Here is a 14,211-nt window from a genome sequence, read left to right as displayed (position 1 = left end):
TTTAGTTCTATTCCAAACAGGCTCTTTCAATGTCAGTAGCTTTAAAAGCATCTGAGCTGCTGCTGTTCCCACCCCCTTCAGGAAGAAGACTCTCTCTGCACTTGTGATTGACAGCAGGGCAGCTAATATTGACGTGAATGAGGACTTTAAAAAAACACACACACACACACAAAAAAAACAACACCTTTAACTGCCTTTCTGGGTATCATTTTACATGAAAATTCCTTGAGTTCACAGCATAGTTGTTTTTAACTCTTGGTTGGTGAGTTTGTCAGACATTATAACATCTGTATTTTAGCTTTGAAGTGGCTGCTGGTTAGCATGTAGTCTTAATGGCTGCATTACTGTCACTATTTTATACTTGTTCTGCAATCTGAGAAGAGAAAAAATATGTAAGTAAGAACAGCTTTATTAGGAATTTAACTATGAAAATACAGTATATGTGAGCACAGAGAGCAGGAGAGAAGCTAATGGATGAAAACAGCAGCCGAGTTTCTGTTGAACTGAAGAGTGACAGCTGAAAACAGAAACCCATCCAGCTTTTCATTACTGGTTTAAATTAAAGCGCCATCTCTGGATAAAAAGCTCAACATGCTTACAGTAAGGATTCACCTTTTGTTGGGGTGACACTATAATCAAATATGAATTCACTGGTCTTAGCTGGAACCCTCTAATTAGCACCAATTAGCCTGCAATCTTATTTTCAACTGAAAAATTACAAAACACATGGCAATTATTGGTAAACAGACAAAGTTGACAGCAAGCCGCTCGTGGCTGACGCCGATCTCCGTGGCTAATGCTAATGCTAACACATACTGCCAATGACGTATGCAGTGGCCCACATCGGCAGCTTAAACAGTTTTTTAGAGTCTCCATAATTTTGCTCTTACCGGCTGCAACCCGGATTTTGTAGATGAAAGCAATCCTGCACAGTTTGCCGCAGATTTTGATGCTTTTCCGAACAGAAACTCACAGCCACTTTGTTTGAACGCGGTCATTCATTCTCAGTCCCTCCTCAGTGCTGCGTGTGTCCCCTTTTATGCCGCCGGTGGCAAACCTGCAGCCGCAGATTGGTTCCGCCTCAGCTGAGTGTAGCACCTGTGCGTAAATGCTTCTCCTTCTCTGAGTTTTCAGCTCCTTCCAGTTTGACTTGACAGTATTACACTGGGTGTTCAATTCCTTGGTTCAATGCTGGGAGTGTATGAAGACTCTTGTGTTCACTCTTCCACTCTCATCCTTATGAAGTGCTTCCAACAGCTAATCAAGCAGCACATCAAGTCCATCCTGCCCCCCACACTGGACCACATTCAGTTTGCTTTTCAGGCCAACCACTCGACTGATGATGTTATCTCCACCACACTCAACACAGCCCTCACCCATCTGGACACAAACAACTCCTCTGTCAGAATGATGTTCATGGACTTCAGCTCAGCAGTCAACATATTGAAGAATTCACAATAAAACTAATTTTGACTTTGCAGCCATCAGAAGAACATTTGCTGCGTTTTTCTGTTGGCTCAGAGACTTTAGAGTTAACAGAAGCAGCTGTAGAAAGTAAACAAACCAGGTGAATTGACAGGCAGCTGTTCTTTCTGGATGGTTCACCGGGAAGCATCGAGGAGGCAGATTTATATAAAGTGTAAACGAGGTGTCAATTGGTTTATCAGTTTATACACAGAAACTGAACACAATTCTAACTGGTTTGTACGGCTGGGAGTGTATCCAGCTGTGAAGAAAGGCAGAGGTAAACATCTTGATATCATAATAGCTTTTAGTTTATACCTTCAAGTTTTTAACCAACACAGTAAAAATAGATTCTTTAACCATATGGGATCTTAGAGTCTGCTGCAGAAATCAGCAAAATATCGTGTTTCTGTCTTCATAAATGGTTCATTTGTTTATTCACACTATTTAAACATAAAAAAAATGTTGAATCCGTGGTTGCAAGCTCAACATCCTGTTTTGTTTTTTCTTGTCACTGCTTTCTCTAAGTGTTGTGGATGACGTGTCAATGATTGTCAGCGCTCACATGATGGAGCTGAATGTAATCAAGGAAATCTGCTGTTTGACCTGCAGTGCACTGAGAGGGAGGGACAGTTTTAATGAGTCATGTTGTATAACTAGGCTGAAGTTACTTCACTTGGCTGGAGTTACCGGCACTGACAGCACAGGTAAGTGGAGGCAAAAGGACTGATGCATTATTACAGACACATTCTGTATACATGGAAACATTCTGTGCACTGTTGTAGGAAGACAATTACGTGTCAGACTGCTTTAATGTTTAGTTGGGGAAAGTGGTGTGAGTTGACCAGTTAAGTTTCGTTTCTGTCCGTGCAGTGTGATGATGGCGGCCATAGAGGATCCTCCGTTCTCTCTGCTGAGTCTGGAGGATGAGCTGACCTGCAGCATCTGTCTGAGCCCCTTCGACTGTCCGGTCACCATCCCATGTGGACACAACTTCTGCCAGGACTGTCTGCTGACCACCTGGACGGACTCCTACAGCTGCCCTCAGTGTCGGACCCTGTTCGCCACCAGGCCGGAGCTGAAGAAGAACACGGTCCTCAGCACCGTGGTGGAAACGTTCAGGAGCCGAGCTGGAGGTCCGAAGGAAGAGCTGAGCGGAGCCGAGGAGGAGAAGAAGAAGGAGATGAAGGTCTGCTGCGACACGTGTATGGAGGCGGAGGCGGCGCAGACCTGCCTCACCTGTATGGCCTCTTTCTGCGAGGAGCACCTGCGGCCTCACCGGGAGAATCCCACCTTCCGGGTCCACCAGCTGAGCGAGCCTGTGGGCGACCTGACGGAGCGCATCTGCCCCGATCACCACAAGCTGATGGAGCTGTTCTGCAGCCAGCACGGCCGTCCGATCTGCAGCCTCTGTCTGCAGCAGGTCCACAGAGGATGTTCCTTCAGGAGCCCGGAGGAGCAGCGGAGCCTCCTGGAGGTCAGTGGGCACCGAGAAAAGAACGTTTTGAACAGGTTTCAACTATTAGTTTTTTGTTTGTTTTTAACAATTTACTTTTTAAAGTAAATTGTTAGACAACAGATAACATCTAGTAAAATCACAGAAAAAAACCAACCACAACTGTACATGACACTATTTCGTTCTCCTATAGACTCTTTAATGACCCACGTCACGAATGACGTCACAGCTTTAGCTGGAGGCAAAAGAGGAAGCCCGTGGCCAGACAGAAAGACGAAAGACTGAGGGACTAGGCTCTATCAACTTTTCTAAATGTCGTCCTGCTGTGTTTTTGGATGCTAGAATAGGAGGAATGACATTGGCGAACGCAAATTAAAGTTTTATAGGATTCCACCGAACACTCGTGCTCAGAGGGAACGAAGACAGTTGTGGTTAAATGCACTGAGGCGAAAAGACTGGACAGAGACGATCAGCTGCAGTCAATTCCAGCCATTTTCAGTACAAAAAATCGCTAAAATTCTATTTGTAAATAAAAAATATTAAATTCAATTCAGCTTTATTCCAGACACTGGGTCCAAATACACACATCATAAGTACAAGGACACAACAAGACACAGAAAAAAATACAATCAAAAACAATAACCCGTTAAATATGACGAGAAATACAGGGAATATTGGACGCGCATCGCGAGGTGCATTTCCTTGAAAACGACCGACTCGTGGATTATATACCGACTTCAAGACATGTTTTGGACAAAATAGTTTACTGGCTTGTGTTGTCTGGATGACTAAGGTTAGCTTATGGCCGTTTTTGTGGAATATTTTCATCTGTGTGTAATAATGAACCCGGAAATGTGAGTCGCGCTGTGTACGTTGAAGCCGTGTACAAAGAAAGGATGGATGGATATTCGTTGTTTGTCGGACAAATGTGTTTATATTACCCGCTGTGGTAATCACATCTGAAAGTGGTTTATACCGGCGGATTCATGAGAATCTAAGCTTTCCATCGGCGTATAGTGGTTGTATAATCGCGTTTGCAACCTTCGGACATTCTTTAAATTCCTATGCAAATTAGTAAGTGTACCGCCGGCGGTACACTTAAGTTTAACGGGTTAAAAATGCTCGAGTTTGCAGCGCAAACTCCCAGCGCAAACTAAATACTCCCAGTCCCGCTTGACTTCTCGCTCCGCTTTTGCCTCCAGCATAAGCCCCGCCCACAAAAACGTCACAATGTTTGTAAACAAATAAAGGGTCTTTAACGTTTGATCTTTAAATTACACATATTTACAGCATTTAAATCAGAAAAAAAATCTTATTTTTTTTACAGATATTTCCTGATGAAATATCAGTATTAATCTACAATGTAGAAAATAATACAAATACAAATCAAATATATATGTATATATATATGTCAGGGTCGAGACTGCGATTTGGTAGAGTTGGAGTCTCTACCAGTAGAGATTGCGATCGCAATCTCTACCAGTAGAAACTCCAATCCTACCAGTAGAGATTTGTCAGGGCTAAGGTTAGACTTTTAAGGTTAGGGACAGGGGTCAGATTTAAAGTTCCATCTCTACTGGTAGGATTGGAGTTTCTACTGGTAGAGATTAAAATCGCAAACTCTACTGGTAGAAACTCCAAATCTAGCAAATCGCAGTCTCTACCCTGACCCTGAATAGATTTCCTTGATTACATTCATATATATATATATATATATATATATAAAAGCAAAAAGATTTTACACATTTTACACATATCTGCTGTTATGTAATCGAAAAATTATGTACATCAAGAATTCCTAAAGGGTAAATATTTTTTTAAACTACTAAAGATTTTACAGATTTTCTCCATCTGTCCATTATCTATGCACCTCCTCGTCCTCTGTAGTGTTATGAGGGGCTGGAGTCTATGCCAGCTGATTTAGGGTGAAGGCAGCGGACACTATGGACAGGTCACCAGTCTGTCACAGGGCTACATATACAGACAAACAATCATACAGACAATTTAGAATCACCAGTTAACCTCAGCATGTTTTTGGACTGTAGGAGGAAGCTGGAGATCCTGGTGAAAACCCACACATACTTCGGTAAAACAATCCCATGTTCTTCATGGGATTCTTATCCTACAGTGTCGGGTTTAGACTACTAGTTGTAAAAGTTGAAAACGACTCAGCAAGTCAACCATTTTCTTTCTAATCAGGTTTGCTACAAGTTAAGAATGAATGATTAACAAAGTTAACCCCTGTCCCATAATTATTAAATTAATGCATTTTTATGGCATCACAGATTTTGATGTGTACATTTCCACTGTAGCTGATGTACGGCCTCTCACTTTCCAGTAAATAATCTATTGGGAAGAACAAAGGACTAAGTTTCATTTTCTAGGAAAGAGGCTGACAGGCTGCAGCACAGCTCTGACAAACCATCGCTTTCTCGAATGGGTGTCAAGCTGAACAATGACGAATTAATGACTGAGTAGTCAGGAACAAAGTCTACATTTCAACAACCAGCAACAGCAACACTCCCTTCAGTTCAGGGCTTTAAATAAATAAATGAATCAAAGTTAATAAAATTAGTAATTAAATAAATAGCCTGTGTGGTTTCTAGTAGCACACAAACACTGTTTCTGTGTAGTTCACTTTGTTAATTCCATATTTCCTACTTGTAGTTCTGTCATGTTTTTCACTAAAATCAATTTGAATATTCATTGCCCACATGTAACCAATTTAATTTTTTGTCAAAGTTACCTGTCAACTTGTTGACTGATGATTTTCATTAGTTGTAAAAAAAAGTCACAATTTTAAAAGGGAACTTAAATTAACTCCAAGCGCTTTCCATAACATACACGGCCTGCAGTTCAGCTGAGAAATCAATGGATATTTGTCACGTGACTGTTGGCTGCAGCTGACTTATCAATGGCTTTGTGATTTGGAGAGCAGTTTTCTTTGTTTACATAATCTGATCAAATTCAAAGAGTTCTACTTTTTAAATGTAAAATATAGGTAAATTGATGAAATCTAATCATTTCAAGGTTAGATTTGGTTATTTTTAGCAACAGAACTGAACAACACCTAATTAATTCAAAGATCATTGAAAATCCAACAATTCTTCGCGATTTTACAGTTCCTGGCTGACCAACAGTGAGACTTTGGAGATTTTACAATGATAACTTGCTTTTCAAACTTGCTAGCTTGTTTTGAGGTATGGGGGGTTTAAAAAAAATCACCAAAATGACACCATTCATCAGAGCCAGAATGGGGAAAAATTAAAAAAAAAAAAGTTAGATTTGTAGGAAACAAGTATAGAAACAAATGAGAGAGATTAGAGAACAGATTAGAGAGTGAAGTAAAATATACTTAATAAATAAATAAAATAAATGCAGCATGGTTCAAAACAGGCAGGTTTTGGGGTTCAGAGTTTCAATATATAAATTAGTGCAGTGAATTTCTATATGAAGTAATATTGTCAATTCTTCATCATAATATATAAAGTTGTTGGACAAATTTGTGGCATAAATCTTGTTTCTCCTTTTGAAAGACATTTTAGAAAAATAAAAAATCAATGAGAAGATAGTTTAATTTAATAATAATCCAACAGGAATAATAAAGACGATGGACATGTAAGATAAAAAGTAGAATCTTTACCAAACTTTACATCATTCTCTGGGTAAGTTTCTGTATGTTTGTCTTTGTAGTCGGGCTTCAGAGACAAGTTGGCTTTGCTGAATGATAAGATTGAGAAAACCGAGACGGCGATGAGTCAGTTAAACGAGGCTCAGAACAACCTGAAGGTAATTTTCACACATTAGATTTCATGTGAATTGTTACTTAACCCTCCTGTTGTCTTCATTTACGGGCATCAAAAAATATTGTTTCCTTGTCTGAAAAAAAAAAAAAAAATCTACAAATTTCTCAAAATTTGCAAAACCTTCAGGACGAAAATTCCAATAATTCCTTAAAAGGTTAACTTAAAGGTTTTATTTTAAAAAAAAATCCCTCAAATTTGGCAAGACAATTCTTGTAAATGTTTCCAAAAATAGGGTAAAAATCTTCCAAAAAATCCTAAAAATATCTAAAGTGATTACCTATATATGTATGAGTAAACTTCTAATATTTTCTTCAGTGAATTTCTCTGGATTTTGGTAGATTTTTTCTGAACGTTCTGAAAGAAATATTTTTTTTAACATTTCTTTTTTCCCACCAAAAATGTTCAAAAATTTCCCAAAAATGTTGAAAATGTGGATATCAGACGTTTCACTGTGAAAATATATATTTTCCCCACAGTTTTCAAACTTTAAAACGGGTCAATTTGACCTGCAGGACAACACAAGGGTTAAAATACACAAATCAATCAGCGATTCATTCCTCGTTATACACTTGTCTGCGTATGTATCTTCACCCAGGATGCAGCAGCCAAAAGAAAGGCAGCTCTGTCAGCTTTGTATCAGCAGATTCAGGACATGTTGGCTCTGGATGAACGAGAGGCCCAACATGAGGTCGACTGTGAGCTGGAGGCCGGTCAGACGAAGCTCCGGGACCTGATGAAGAGGTACACTGAGAACAATAAGAAGATGAGAAAAGCCAGAGAAGATATCAACAGCCTGCTGAGTCGATCCCACACCTCGGCTTTCCTACAGGTGAGATTACAGCCACATGTTGTACGACTTGGAGAAACAAAATGCAATTATAGTAAGCTCTTCCCCCTTGTTCCTTAAAGGCTTCATTCAACTTGCCTAAAGTTGTAAAGTCTGAGCCTCACGTACCGCGAATTAACCTGGACTCCAAGAAGGTGACGGCTGCAGAGACTTTTGCTGCTAAGCTGAAGGAAAATCTGACGGAGATTTTTAAGCAGCCCGCAGAGACCAGATTAGCTTTAACTAAAGAAGGTGAATGTGCAGGTATATTTTTAATGGGAGGTTTGTATTATGAAGGATATTGAAGCCAATTATGTTCAATTTTGTTGCAGAACTGAACCCCAGAAATGTAGCATCTGGTGAGTGTTGTGTGGGAAATACTGCAAATTGAATGTTGATTGTTTTCACATATGAGGGTTGATCAAAAAGTTCAGGGACTCCTTTTGGTGCATTGGCACATGGAAATCATGGTCACATGAAAAAGTAGGGCGGTTGTGTGAGGAATCAGACTCAAACCATCACTATTTTACACCATACAGGCATTTGTTCTGGTAACACAGACACATAACAGGCTCATCACAGCTCTGAGAACATTCAAACAATCGTGTAAATGTACGATAACAGCACAAGCTTTTTTTGTCACAGACTCCATGTGACTGCTTCCTCTACCCTAAAATGAAATTCAGGTTGCTGTTTTGATACACTTTACAACATTTATGGTACTTGGCATGCTTAATGAACGGGACTTCAGAGTGTGGCAGAAGCACTGGCAGCGGAGTATCATTGCCCGAATTTTGACAGGGATGTTGTCCAAATTTAAATCCAGTGCAGGTTTTGATGTTTATGAGCACAAAATCATAACTTTTTGATCAACCCTCGTGAATGCTGTGTCCGGTGGCGGTGGTCTGACTGTTTCTGAGTTTATAAAATTCCTTTAATCATTGCATCGGGAATCTTCATAGTTGGCTGTAAAAGTTTGCAGTTTGATCTCCAGCTCTTTTTGTTTACATGTAGCCTTGAGCAAGACACTGAAACCCAAATTCCTTCTGGTATTCAGTTTTGTAGCACTTTGCAATTGCTGTGTGTGTTTGTTGAGAATGGATGAACGAGGGGCAAAACTGTATCAATGCATTTTCCATTTACTATTCACAGGTGAAAAAGCAGCTCCTGCCTCAGGAACTGCGACGAAATATCCTGGATCCCAGCCTGAATCTGGTGCGTTGGTCTCTATGAAGAAATGATTTTAGCAAAACATCCAAATACAGTCTCACTGTCACCTATAAAGATCTGAAAACCTGAAGAGTTCATTTGCAAAAACTGATAAACTCCATCCTTTAAAAGCACACACTGCACATTCTGAACTCTGAATGTGTTTTGTTATATAAAAAAAAACTGTTGTCAAGGCCTGCAGGTTGATGTTTTACAGCTGATAGCATCAAACAGCAGAGCTGCTCTTCAACCAAACCACATTCAGATGCAGTTAGTGAATCAGCACATGGTATTAAGGTGATGCAACTTGGCTGCACCTCTGTTTGGACTGAAAAATAAATTACACTGAATACTGTAAAATACTGAGTAACAATTGGGAAATATGATTAAGATGTAATATTTATTTTTTTTACAGTACTAACGATACGATCCACGATAGATGTCTCCTCCACAGTGTATAAACACAGAATGCAGTTCAGCTACCAAAGCCCTGAATTTTTGTCATGTGATTGTTGGTCGCAGTTGAGTCACTAACGGCTTCAGAGTTGCGACTAGAAGTGCAGAATCTTCAGGTTTTTACAGGAAGTGGTTAGTACAAGCCCTTTCTTTGTTATAATTTTTTATATGAGGCATGTGGAATAAAATAATTTGATGAAATATCACAGTTTTAAGCTTAGATTTGGTTATTTTTTGATGTTTTTTCAGTTTTTACAGTTTCTGGCTTTGATAAATGGTTTAATTTTGCCATTTTTTTCCCACACACTTTATATAATATCTGTACAAACAATATAAGATTGCAATTTTCAGCACTTTATTTATTTTATGTTGAAGAATGTTAAAATATTGCACTTTGAAGAAACCTAGCACCCATTACATGGCATTGTTTATCTGTGAAACATAAAATATGAAGCTGTTCAAAGAAACTTTTTGTAAAATGGAGGGCCAATTACATATGTGGGTTTATTATCAGTAAATCAAACAGCCCCACTACAGTTTGATTGGTACTATGTTTCCAAACAGTAAAAATGAAGATATCGGTTTTTATCAAATGAACTCTTCACCTCCATTTATCTGTGTATGATAAATATCTACACACGTAGTAGTCAAACACAAGAAAACTCAAGCTGTGGCTTTTTTGTGATGTGTGTGCAGCTTGCATACTGAATCTCTGAAGTTTGATAGAATATCTTTTGTCTGTCATGCACAAATGTAAGAATTGTAAAGCAGAGTTTATAGGCATTTGCAGCACATGATCCTTTATAACGCCAACAGCTGTTCTGCTTGTTTTTTATTTTCTCCAGAGCTTTCAAAGCAGAAACATCGGAGCAGGTCCCAAAGTCCAGGTCGCCCTCCCATCCGGCCAGTCTTCCAGCCAGTTTTTATACCGAGTTCTTCCTACATGGGGCCTCTGATGGGCTGGAGTCAATCCCAGTACCCTCAGTTCCAGTCACCAGGCTCTCCATTTCTCACAGCACAAATGACAAGTAAGTAAAATAAAACCTGAAATCACCCCAAAAAAATCTAGATCTACTCATTTACTTAAATGAATGTAGCATAGACTGCAAAGAGTAAAAGCACATTGTTCACTGTGACAAAAAGTCCTGCATCTCTACAGAAACAGAACAATCATGGCTAGAAGTAGAGAGAATTCAAAGAAGTCTGTTGTGCAGTATCACACAGTTATAGTGCTATACACTCCCCCCCCCCCCAAAAAAAAACAAAACAAAAACAAACAACAACAATAAACGGGAGTTACATTTCTTTGATTATTTTCTTGTCTTCTCTCAGCTCTATGTAAACACAGCCTGCAGTTCAGCTGAAAATTCCATAATTTTTGTCACATAACTGTTGGTCAAAACTGAGTCACTAATGAATTCATAATTGCGACAAGAAGCCCAGTATTTCTAGTTTTTAAAACAGAAACCGGTTTATTTTTGACATTTATTTAAATGACACCTTTTGAAAAACAAAGGCAGTAGAAAAAAGATGATGACCTTCATTACTACTGCCTTTGCTTGATCAAACTGCAGTCCCCACATTGTCTGCTAGGGGCGCTCTGTCTGATTCGGAGCAGACAGCGTGACGCAGCACTGTGACTCGGCACTCGCAGCGGATGGCAGCGATACGGAATCCGGGTCTGTAGGTGGCATTTTGTCCATTGGAATTTCACCTGCTCTTCTGCTGGACCTGACACGCTCATCAGCAAGACGTCTTTGACAACAAAGAAAAAAGTGGACATGGAGTGTAGGATTTTCCAAGACAGATCTAATAAATAGTGTAATTGTGGTGATTATTTAAAAGATGATGTGCTTTTCAAACCTCCCGGCAGATTTTGGAGTTCAGAAGGTTAAAGAGAAAAATACAACTTTCCAAACTTTAGATCCTCAGAAATGTCATTAACAAAAAATATAGGGGAAAAAAAAACTAGTGACATTTTTTGAACACTAATGTAGCTGCTTTGACAATAATAGAAAGCAAAACATGTAGAATACTTTTAATATGAAATACTTGGTCAAAAAAGTGAAAATAAAGTTATAACTTCACTATAAGTTAACTGTCACAACTGATTGAGCAGGTATGAGAAGTTGTTCTGGAGTTTCTGGAGTGATTCTTTATAAATAAAAATAGATATTTTTATCGGTATATGTTTCAGTCTACTTTTATTTTCAGTGCTGTTCACTTCACCTGTTAGTCTTTTTAATGTTGTGCCTGACTTGTTTTTGTGTCAGATTGACAGAATTTATGACATACAAGATGCTATTTTACACATTTCAGCCGACTTTTTGTTTTGTATCTGCAGTTTTAGCATCTTTGACCAACATCCTGATCATGTCTCTGTTGTCTTTTGTCTAGATCTGACTTCTGATCTGTGTTTTATGAAACATGATGCTATTAGTCAGAAACTCTGCTGCATCGCTTCACCTGTGGAATCACTGGCAAGAGTTTTGTCATTACAACACGATGACTGTTTTAACTGGGTGTGGAATATTTTGTTCTTAGCGTCAGCTGTTTGCTATGAAGGCGGTGACTAATACATTGTTCTCTGAGGTTTTTAATGTAGGGATTAGTTGGACTGACGGGTGTTGCTTTAGTTTCGTTTCTATATTAGTATTCAGGTGTTGACTTGAGTCATTTCCTCATCTTCTGATAAAACACAGGATCGACATTCATTTGCTACACCAATGCAATGAATGTTATCTGTAAAAAAGTGTGGCTACAGTTAAAAAAATGGGTATTTTTATGGTTTATTTGGACTTGCTGAATAGTTAAACATTTTATAAAATGAATGTTAATTTTGTTCAGTTAGCAAGGCAACTGGTTTTAAACAAATTCACTTTCAGTAATCCATATGCTCAACACTGGTCATTTATTTCATTTGTGTGCAATTTTGGAAAATCTTGTGTTTGTCACACTACAAAGAACCTACTGAGGAAAACTTTTTGCACATTTTTCTACAGAACAAGATAAAAAGCCGCCCAGTGCTCCAGGAGGAAATAAGCCAGCTGGGAAAGATAAACCCAGAAACCATCCACCTTCAGCACAACATCCACGTCCCGATTTGTAGAAGCAGCAGCATTTTGCGTTTATTTCTGCAGTCCTGCCACATGGAGGCACTGTGGGATTCATGCATTATATTATTAATGACTTAATGCCACTATTCTACTGCTTAAACCTCGTGTTGTTCTGCAGGTCAAAACTGACCCATTTGAAAGTTTGAAAATGTGGAAAAAAACTATATTTTCACAATGAAACTTCTGATGTCTACATTTTCAACATTTTCGAGAAATGTTTGAATATTTTTTGGTGGAAAAAAAGAAATGTTAAAAATGTTTCTTAAGAACTTTCAGAAAAATAATCAACCAAATTCCAGCAAATTTCACTCGATTTTGGTTGATTTTTTTTTGTGAATGTTCTTAAAAAAAATTAGATGTTTTACTGATATATATGTAATCACTTTAGATATTTTTAGGATTTTTTGGGGGGTGAGATTTTTACAAATTTTTTGAAAATATTTACAAGAATTTTCTTGCCAGATTGGTGCCTGTAAATGAAGACAACAGCACGGTTAAACCTCTGAATTCTAATAAAATGGTAAAATGGCACTATTTACTAGAGCCAGAAACTAACCGAATGTCAGCTGTCCAACAGTCCCTGGAATCATCATCTGTAGTGTCCCTCGATCTAAACTTAAAATTGTGATATTTCATCAAAATCACTTTATTCTGTCCCATGTAAAACACTTGCTAAGCATATCATTTGCTGTCAACAGATTCTGCATAAATAAAAATAAAAATAGCTCTCCTTGTGACTACTGAGAAAACATTCGTGCCTCAGCTGTGACCATGGACTGTATAAAAAGATGGACGTAGCATCTGGCTCCAAAATGGAAGCCCACCCGGAAGTGTCAAAAACTTGCAATATCATGCCATCCGCTAGGGTTGGCTCCAAAAAGCTGCGCCATAGACCGTCATTTTCATCCCCGAAAAAATAAAATTTGATAGACTGATTTTCTACAGCTCAGGATTTTTTCCCCGTTAATTTTCATGGTCAAAATGAGAGATCAGGTGGCCGATCTTAAAATAAATCAATACTGAATTTTAAATAAATCGTTAAAGTTGGCGAAGCCAGGGGACGTGACTGTACTTGATTGACAGTCCCATTGACTGGTCCTGGCCCGAGTTGCTCTCCGGTCCAGCCTGTTTGACGCTTTTTACGTCACTGGCTCCAAAAAATCCAAAATGGCGACCAGGAAGTAGCAAAATCCGGGCTTCATTTTCTCTGCGTTGAAACCAACGGGTGACGTCATGGTTAGTTCACGCCTGGCTGTGACCAACAGTCAGGTGACAAAAATTCAGCTGAACTGCAGGCGGTGTTTCCACAAAGCAGCATTCATAAAGTTTGCACAGACATTCCTGGTCCATGAATGGTGTTTGACTCTCTGAACCCTAAAACCTGCCGGCTGGTTGCTGAAGGGTGGTATTAAATAAAAATGCAGCATTAATCAGAGCCTGAAATTGTAAAAATAGAAAGACTCTCTGGATTTTTTAACTTTCTGACGGCCCTTGAAATACTCCTTTGCGACATGTAGTTCTGCCAGGAAAACACTGTACATTAAAAAAAAATTAAAAAGCCAAAATTACATTTATCAGAGCCAGAAAAATGTCATATTTACAGCTTTTCCAGCAGTTCTTGAACTACTCATCTGTGATGTGCTGATCTCTTAAAAAGTATCTAGTAATTGTGGTTTAAAATTGTGATATTTCTGTAAAATCACTATTGTTACTACTGTTATTACTACATGTCTCTTAAATTCATAAAAAAATATCAAAACAATAATAAAATAAATGAGAATAATTCTGAAACATTTTGCTGTGTTGTGACAAAGAAATTGTTTCAGACGGTTAAATAAACATTATACAGATACACACAGCAGCTACTGTTGCCTATAA

At 38.6% G+C, this 14,211-nt stretch overlaps 1 protein-coding gene and 1 long non-coding RNA gene across 2 annotated transcripts; one reads left to right on the top strand and one right to left on the bottom strand.

The window, feature by feature from the left end:
- Positions 1 to 391: 391 nt before the first annotated feature.
- LOC127533410 (uncharacterized) lies at positions 392 to 2,815 on the bottom strand. Its single transcript, XR_007941163.1, has 2 exons — positions 2,704 to 2,815; positions 392 to 2,614 (listed from the first exon to the last, which is right to left on the bottom strand). It is a non-coding gene; the product is annotated as an uncharacterized LOC127533410 (long non-coding RNA).
- Positions 2,025 to 12,887, top strand: LOC110950476 (E3 ubiquitin/ISG15 ligase TRIM25-like). Its single transcript, XM_051946343.1, has 9 exons — positions 2,025 to 2,171; positions 2,338 to 2,941; positions 6,614 to 6,709; positions 7,322 to 7,555; positions 7,636 to 7,804; positions 7,885 to 7,911; positions 8,705 to 8,767; positions 10,063 to 10,245; positions 12,220 to 12,887. The coding sequence occupies exons 2-9, from the start codon at positions 2,342 to 2,344 to the stop codon at positions 12,324 to 12,326; spliced, it is 1,479 nt and encodes a 492-aa protein (XP_051802303.1). The 5' UTR covers positions 2,025 to 2,171; positions 2,338 to 2,341; the 3' UTR covers positions 12,327 to 12,887.
- Positions 12,888 to 14,211: the final 1,324 nt, after the last annotated feature.

This window comes from Acanthochromis polyacanthus, chromosome 3, assembly GCF_021347895.1.
Source record: "Acanthochromis polyacanthus isolate Apoly-LR-REF ecotype Palm Island chromosome 3, KAUST_Apoly_ChrSc, whole genome shotgun sequence".
In the NCBI taxonomy this organism is placed as follows: Eukaryota; Metazoa; Chordata; class Actinopteri; family Pomacentridae; genus Acanthochromis; species Acanthochromis polyacanthus.
Note: the sequence above shows the minus strand (reverse complement) of the source record. Positions and strands in the feature narration are given on the sequence as shown.

Bases quoted from the DNA above. Each gene is read 5' to 3' on its own strand.
- LOC110950476 (XM_051946343.1), top strand. From the start codon at position 2,342: ATGATGGCGGCCATAGAGGATCCTCCGTTCTCTCTGCTGAGTCTGGAG. The intron at 7,912-8,704 runs GTGAGTGTTGTG...TACTATTCACAG, and splicing joins CCCCAGAAATGTAGCATCTG to GTGAAAAAGCAGCTCCTGCC. The intron at 8,768-10,062 runs GTGCGTTGGTCT...TATTTTCTCCAG, and splicing joins TGGATCCCAGCCTGAATCTG to AGCTTTCAAAGCAGAAACAT.